This window comes from Macaca fascicularis, chromosome 1 (assembly GCF_037993035.2).
Source record: "Macaca fascicularis isolate 582-1 chromosome 1, T2T-MFA8v1.1".
Lineage (NCBI taxonomy): Eukaryota > Metazoa > Chordata > Mammalia > Primates > Cercopithecidae > Macaca > Macaca fascicularis.
In genome coordinates, this window is record NC_088375.1 from 78,598,851 (window position 1) to 78,607,071 (window position 8,221).

An 8,221-nucleotide genomic window follows, 5' to 3' on the forward strand; every position below is an offset into this window, starting at 1 on the left:
TTTTTTCTACCTATTCCTTTCCTTATTTTCTCAAGACTGCATAGTTTGCAGAGCTTTGGGGACTCAGATACCTAGGCTCAGACACTTTATTTCATTTAGAAATGAAATAAATAATATATATATAAAATTATACATGAATATATATTATACTATTGATATAAAATGTATATATATTAATTTAAAATATTTATGCAGTAGATTATAAACTCCTTTCAAGGTACTTTTTTTTTTTTCTTAAATCACAGAAGTGAGATAGGTTAACAAGTTGCAGTGTAACATCTCTATTTGGATAATTGTTCAAGAAATTTAATTACAGGATTTTCTGTATCACGAATGATCTATTAACTTTGATGAAGCTATGCAGGTTTCTTCCTATGACTATTTGAAATAGGTTTTTTGTTTCCATATTACTTGTGGGATGCCTGCAATAAGTAAAATTCAGTGAGATTTAGTCATTTAACAAATATGTTAATGATTACTATTTACCCAGCACAGTTCTAGATGCCTGAGATAGATCAGTGAATGAAATAGACAAAATTCCTTGCCCTCCTGGAGTTTACAATCTAATGATAGACTCAGGCAGTAAACACCCTAACAAATGGATTAAATAATATGTTAGAATGTGTAAGTGCTATAGAGAAAAATTAAAGCAGGCTAAGGGGGGTTGGCCATGCTAGGATGGGAGTTAGGGTACAGTAGGGCGGTAAGGGGAAGCCTCATGAAGAAAGTGAGCAGAGATTTGAAAAAAGTAAAGGAGTTAGCGTCACAGCCATCTGGGGAGAAGCATTCATGACAGAGGGAACAGTCTGTGCAACAGCCTTATAGCAAGAACATAACCCGTGTGTTCCAGGAATAGCATGGAGGCCATTGTGTTCTGATAGGAGTGAGGAAGGAGAAAAATTCTAGGAAATGGGGTGGGGAGAGTAGAAGTTGGAGTGCAAGTCATGGGGAATGTTGTAGACTGTTTTAAGGATGTCTTTAGTGAAATGAGAAATCACTGGAGGACACTGAGACATGTGGTATAATCTAACGTCTTTACATAATTGCAGTACAACATTCTTTCTCAACCTTATCAGGTAAACGAATTATCTTTCCCTCTGAAGTTATTATATTCCTCCTATCCAAAAAGGCAGAAATATTTTTTTATATTTCAAAAATGTGTTATTTCCAAATAGAATATTAGTGGTTCCTATTTTGTGTGTGCTTGAACAGAGAAATATGGAACTGAAGAAGGTATTAAGTTCTTCACTTTCAGTTGCAGACATGTTTCCCTCAAGCCACTTATATTTAAGAAAAATGCTATTTTAGATTGACATTATTAAAAGTCAAAACAGGTGGCATCTTGGGGTGTGTTTCTGTAACAGTAAGATAACATAAATCTTGGCGTCCATCTGAGGGTAGTCTGCAAATTACGTAGTTTTATTAGGCACTGAATTATGACCACTTAGATTTTATGTGCGTTTTGATCTCTTTTCTGAGTGAAATATTTGTTTTCATTCCTTCCCGTTGCCCTCTTCTTCCAGAAGTACATCAGGGGAACCAAAAGAAAGAGACAAGGAAGAGGGTAAAGATTCTAAGCCGCGTTCTTTGCGGTTCACATGGAGTATGAAGACCACTAGTTCAATGGACCCTAATGACATGATGAGAGAAATCCGAAAAGTGTTAGATGCGAATAACTGTGATTATGAGCAAAAAGAGAGATTTTTGCTTTTCTGTGTCCATGGAGATGCTAGACAGGATAGCCTCGTGCAGTGGGAGATGGAAGTCTGCAAGTTGCCACGACTGTCACTTAATGGGGTCCGCTTCAAGCGAATATCCGGGACATCTATTGCCTTTAAGAACATTGCATCAAAAATAGCAAATGAGCTTAAGCTGTAAAGAACTCCAAATTTACAGGTTCAGGGAAGATACATACATATATGAGGTACAGTTTTTGAATGTACTGGTAATGCCTAATGTGGTCTGCCTGTGAATCTCCCCATGTAGAATTTGCCCTTAATGCAATAAGGTTATACATAGTTATGAACTGTAAAATTAAAGTCAGTATGAACTATAATAAATATCTGTAGCTTAAAAAGTAGGTTCACATGTACAGGTAAGTATATTGTGTATTTCTGTTCATTTTCTGTTCATAGAGTTGTATAATAAAACACGATTGCTTAAAACCTTGTATAGTTGTCTAGATTTCTGCACTTGAATGTACGTTTGATGCTTTGATTTGAAAATGTTCTTCCCTGTTACTTACATTCTGGTGGGTTTTTTAAATTCTTACCTCCATCATGCAATTTTGAAAATTGTGTCCAGAATTAAAAGTGCATAGAAATAGTCTTTACAAAGTTGTAGCATGGACCTTTAAAAATTGTTTTAAAATCATATTTAAATTTAAACCAGAAGCTGAAAAATAGATCAGCTTTATTATACACAAAATTATTACTGCTTATCTTTGCTCTTTTCCTTGTTATCCCACAAGGTTTAGTTGAGAAGATACAAAATGTTTACAGTGTTGGCACTTAAGAGTTTTTAAATTCAAGTACATGAAGTTCAATAATAGCATTGCCTTGAGCTAACTAAGAAGTACTGGGGAAAAAGTTAAATCTACATCAAGTTTCTTTTGAACTTTGAAGTGTTTTCTGACCCACTGCTAATTGTAGCAACAAAATTTAAAAGAAAAAAAACATACTTTATCTGGCTATTATAACATAAATTGTCACGTAGGTTTGCTGCCTTCAGCATACCGCAATATAATTGCGGGAATATAATAATATTGGGACTGTTTCATAGCACAAACTCATCTTTACAGTGTTGATCAATGCATCAGTTAAGAAATAATGCCACCTCAGGAATTAACTGGCATTGGAAACATTTGCCTCATTCTCCTCCTATCTTCTTCATGCACCCCTGCCACTGTAATATCTATAAGTACTTAAGAGACTTGTGAGCAAAACATACTATTTATAACAGTATATTATTGATTTATGCTTATGTGGTTGTTGAGTTTGTTCCCATGTAACTCGTTTGTTTTAAATATTTTGCCAGATTTCTTGTATTTATTCCACATCATTATGCCTATAATGTGCCGCTTTGTGATTGGGCATTTGCCTACTTTTCTTTCATAATTAGTGATATATGCGATGTAAAACCACTAGTAAAGGTACATTTTAATACTTGTTATTTTATACTGAATTAGCCTTGGAGGTTGACTGTGCAATGTTATTTACTGTTGTAATTACTGTAATATCAACATATGGGCCCCATCTGCACACTCCTGAAAAATAGAAAGTGTATTCAAATTTTATCAGTTTAAAGAAAATAAAGCTGTGATAAATACTGTAATTCCAACCTACATTAGAAGGTCTAAGTGTAGGTGATGTGCCATTCCATAATGGCTTCCAGACTAGGGTGAATTTTACATTCTGTACTGTACTGTGATGTAGCTTTCTTCTGTAACAGTTATGTTCTAAAATTAAGTGAAGTTTTTTTTTTTTTTTTTGCCTTAGCAAAGGGTGGTGTTTGAAAAAAAAAAAAAAATGTGTAGCCCCTTTTTAACCTAGTGTTCATTCAAAAAAAATTGATGCAAATCTTTATTCACTTTCACTGGTGCACACTGAAATTTTACTTGAACAGTTCTCATAATAAAGCACTTGTCTTTTGCTCTTTATCAGAATGTGAATTACCTGTTTTCTAGTACAAAAGTATTCTGTATGAGGAGTTTATTGTATGTGTTCTAAATTTAGTTGGCAAAAGGTGAAGCTGTGAAGGTTTTCAAGATTATTGAAGCTATGAAGGTTTCTTGTCATTATGACAAGAATATTTAATCTTTTTATAGGAATTCCTGTCACTGAAATACTTTTTTAAAAAAATAGACCTCCTGCTGTGTTTTCCACGGTAGAAACTGATGTTTTCTTACATTTTCTCACTGTGGCCAACTCTTCTGTGTTTATAGAAAGGAATTTGACTTCAATATCTTTTATGAACTAAAAATGAAATCTTGATACTCACTTTAGATTTTTCGTTTTATGTGTTCATGACAACAAATATTTTTCAAAGGTTTAGAGGAATTTTGCAATATGTTTGCATAAATAAATACCAGTTTATGTTCACTGGCTATGTGATACCAGGATTTCCTTGGCTTCTGTTGAAATATTATTTGATATGACATCCCTTATATTAAATTAATTATTTTGTGGAAACTGGGGCACAGCATTTTATTTGTTAAATGAAAAGAATAAGATTAAATATACTCCAGAACCTTGATTCAATATATTCTCTAAGATAGAATTTGATTTAAAACCTAAAAGACCTTATTTTGAGGTGATTTTCACCAACAGTGTCATTTCACACCATGGGGCCGGGGAGCGGGGAAGCATACAGTGAGCAGCAGGGCCAATTTACTGTAAACTAGTGATTCCATTAGCCTGTGCAAATTAATCAAGATGACCTCTGCCTTCATTTTCAAAATATCTATTGAAATACCTACTTTGTCTTAAGATACATAAAAAAAATTATAAAAGATAGTTCCAACTCTGAAATTTTGTTCCATTCGAAAAGATAAATGTAAATATATGCACAACTAAAACATACACACACACAGACACACAGAGGAAACGGAAAGCGCTCAAACAAGCGCAGATAATAGATGCTATAGAAATTCAGAGAAGAGTGAATTCTGTATGGACATTGGAAAGAGGTCTTTTAAGGGATTTAAAGAGTGGGTAAAATTTAAGAGACAATAGAAAAGATCCTACAGATGGAAAAAAGGCTTCAAGTTAGTAATAGCGCTAAGACATGTTAAAAATAAACCACATATTCTAGGAAGTGGCAGGGTTCACATAGCTTGATTAATAGCTGATTACGTAAAGCATCAATTGGCAGTCTCAGCTTGGACTTGATCTATGGATAGAGGGGAGAAATTAGGAGGTTTTTTTATGCCAAAGAAGTACCTAATAAATTGGTTGTTAAAGAATGGCTCATGAATTCAACAAGTTTGTTGAGTGCCAGTGTACATTAGTGTCTAGGTTCTAGGAAATAGCAGTAAAAAAAAATGTATCATAGAAATGTATGAACTGGATTAAAGATTAGAGGCAGGAAGATCTTTTCAGAGGTTAAAACAATAAAACATGAATGAAATAGCATAGATGTGGGATGGTTAACACAGGGTGGAAAAAGGTAAAAGGAGAGAGACATTTCAAAAGATGTATCAACAAGGTATATGAGAGACATTTCAAAAGATGTATCAACAAAGTATCATGGGCCGAGTACAATGGCTCATGCTTGTAGCCCCAACACTTTGGGAGCCCTAAGTGGGTGGATCGCTTGAACTCAGGTGTTCAAGAACAGCCTGGGCAACATAGTGAAACCCTGTCTGTACAAAAAATACAAAAATTAGCCCAGCATGTTGGCATGCACCTATAGTCCCAGCTACTTGGGAGGCTGAGGTGGGAGGATTGCTTGAGCCTAGGAGGCAGAGGTTGCAGTGAGCTGAGATCATGACACTGCACTCCAGCCTGGGTGACAGAGTGGTCCCTGTCCTCCCTCCCCCTCCAAAAAAAACAAGGTGTCATGAATAGGATTCACAGACTGTAAGAAAGATGATTTGGTGGGAGCAGAGCTTCCTGGCATCGGATTCAAGTTTTCAGCTTGCATTTTAAGACTTCCACTTTCACTTCACGTGGAGTGACAAGTACCAGATTTACTCTCCCACCTGAGACAATGAAGAAACAAGATGAGATATACGTAATAATTTCACAGAATGTTTTCATCAGAATAAAAATTTTTATTGGCTGTTAGTCTATGAAGAACAATGATTCTTGAGAGGAAAACAAACAAAATGACCTCTGTGATTGGCCCAGCATGTGGCACAGGGAGAGGAAAATGAAGTTGGAGCCTGGCATTCTCTCTGGTTAAGAAGTCAGAACTGAGAGGCCAGGGAGGCCAAGACAGCTAGAGTCTGCAGGGAAGAGGCAGGTGGAGGGATACCAAAGAAACAGCTCTGGAGATCTGCAGAAATCAGCACATGAATGTAAGAAAACTGTATGAGGCCAGTGAAAGAACCACCTGAAAGTATTAGAAGGAACAATTCATCGAACCTCATGCAAGGGTAATGCCTAGTCCAACCAGCCATTTGTAGAAAACAATTCATGGAGCAGTGGGCGTAGTACTCAGAAGAGTTTTGCCTCAGTAGTGGGAACTACTTAGCATTAACACTGCCTTGGTACTGCTTAACAAAAGCCATATCCAGAAGGATAAGGGTTTCTTAGTAACAACTATGTCCCAGAACAAAGCTCAAGAATACAGTAATAGAAAATGTGCCAGGCGCGGTGGTTCACACCTGTAATCCCAACAATTTGGAAGGCTGAGGTGGGTGGATCGCCTGAGCTCAGCAGTTTGAGACCAGCCTGGCCAACATGGTGAAACCCCATCTCTACTAAAAATACAAAAATAAGCCGGGTGTGGTGGCACACGCCTGTTATCCCAGCTACTCAGGAGGCTGAGGCAGAGAATTGCTTGAACCTGGGAGACAGAGGTTGCAGTGAGCCAAAATCGTGCCATTGCACTCCAGCCTGGCCAACAGAGCGAGACTCTGTCTCAAAAAAAAAAAGAAAAAAGAAGAAAAGAAAAGAAAAATACAAAAATTAGCTGGGTGTGGTGGCACATGCCTGTAATCCCAGCTACTCGGGAGGTTGAGGCAGGAGAATTGCTTGAACCCAGGAGGCAGAGGTTGCAGTGAGCCAAGATCGCGCCATTGCACTCTAGCCTGGGCAACAACAGCGAAACACCAAAAAAAAAAAAAAAAGGAAGGAAGGAAGGAGGGAGGGAGGGAGGGAGGGAGGGAGGGAAGGAAAGGAAGGAAGGAAGGAAGGAGAAAATGTGCATCACTCAACAAGGTAATAGTCTTCATAACTCGCATTAACTCAAGGTTATCCTGCATGCAAATATGTGTGAAAATATAACACATAATGAGAAATATCAATTGACACTGAACCAGAAATGGCAGAGATGGTCAAATTGATAGACAAAGACATTAAAACAATGATTGTAACTGTATTTTATATGTTCAGAAAGTTAGAAAAAAGGTTAAGTAGAGACATTTCATGTAAAAAAAAAAAAAACTATTCAAACATCTAGAAATGAAAATTAAGATTTCTGAGGAGAACACAGAAATGGAATTAGTAGATTGGGCATTGCAGAAAGAAAGATAGTGGACTTGAACACATAACAATAGAAATTCAAAATGAAACAAAAAACAGATGAAAAAAGATGAGAGAGCTGTAGGACAATGTCAAGCAATCTAGTATATGTGTAGAGTCCTGACAAAGAGGAGGAGGTGGGGGGAGAAAAAATGTTTGGAGATGTAATTTTTTGAAATTTTCAGGAAACCATAAACAGACCTAAAATGTTTCATAAACATCAATCAAGAAAACTATACTAAATTTTCATATCACAAGTTGCTTAAAACCAGCAAGGGGGGGGGGGGGGAAACAGTAAAATCAGCCACCAAAAAAAAAAAAAGAAAGAAAAAGAAAAAAACAGACATATTACATAAGGAAGAAAAAAGAACAAAAATAAGAACAACTGACTTCTTGCAGAAATGATGCAAGCCAGACAAGTATTGGGAAAAAATATAAACTATCAAATTCGAATTCTATACCCAGATAAAATTATCTTTCTAAAGCAAAGGTAAAATAAAGATGTTCAGACACATAAAAGCTGAAATAATTTATCACCGGCAGGCTTGCAGGTGAGAGATAGAGCTGAGAGGCCAGGGAAAGAAATGTTAAATAAAGTTCTTCAAGCATAAGAAAATACATACCAGATGGGAGTCTACAAAAAGGAATTAAAAAGCACCAAAAATAACAACTATGTTGAGAGTAAAAATATTAACAATGCATTGTAAGATGTATAACATGTAAAAGTAAAAGTTATGGCAACCTAGTACAAAGGCCTGAAGGTTTTTTGCAAAGCTCTTATATCATGTATGTAGTGGAGATGGAGTATGTTAAAGATGTGTACTGTAAACCTTGCAGCAACCACTAAAAGTACAAAACAGAATTATAGCTAATGAGCCAGCAAAGAAGAAAAAATGGAATTTTTAAAAATTCTCTTGGAATTACATCAAACTTAAAAGCTTCTGCACAGCCGGGCGCGGTGGCTCAAGCCTATAATCCCAGCACTTTGGGAGGCCGAGACGGGTGGATCACGAGGTCAGGAGATCGAGACCATC

At 36.4% G+C, this 8,221-nt stretch overlaps 1 protein-coding gene across 16 annotated transcripts in view; it reads left to right on the top strand.

Moving 5' to 3' along the window:
* MARK1 (microtubule affinity regulating kinase 1) overlaps nucleotides 1-4,102 on the top strand; it is a 143,930-nt gene extending 139,828 nt beyond the window's left edge. For all 16 annotated transcript variants that reach the window (XM_065542096.2, XM_065542103.2, XM_074036688.1 and 13 more), the window contains one exon: nucleotides 1,524-4,102. In XM_065542096.2, the coding sequence (XP_065398168.1) occupies nucleotides 1,524-1,878 (355 nt within the window). In that variant the 3' untranslated portion in view covers nucleotides 1,879-4,102. The remainder of the gene's footprint in view (nucleotides 1-1,523) is intronic.
* The last annotated feature ends 4,119 nt before the right edge of the window (nucleotides 4,103-8,221 follow it).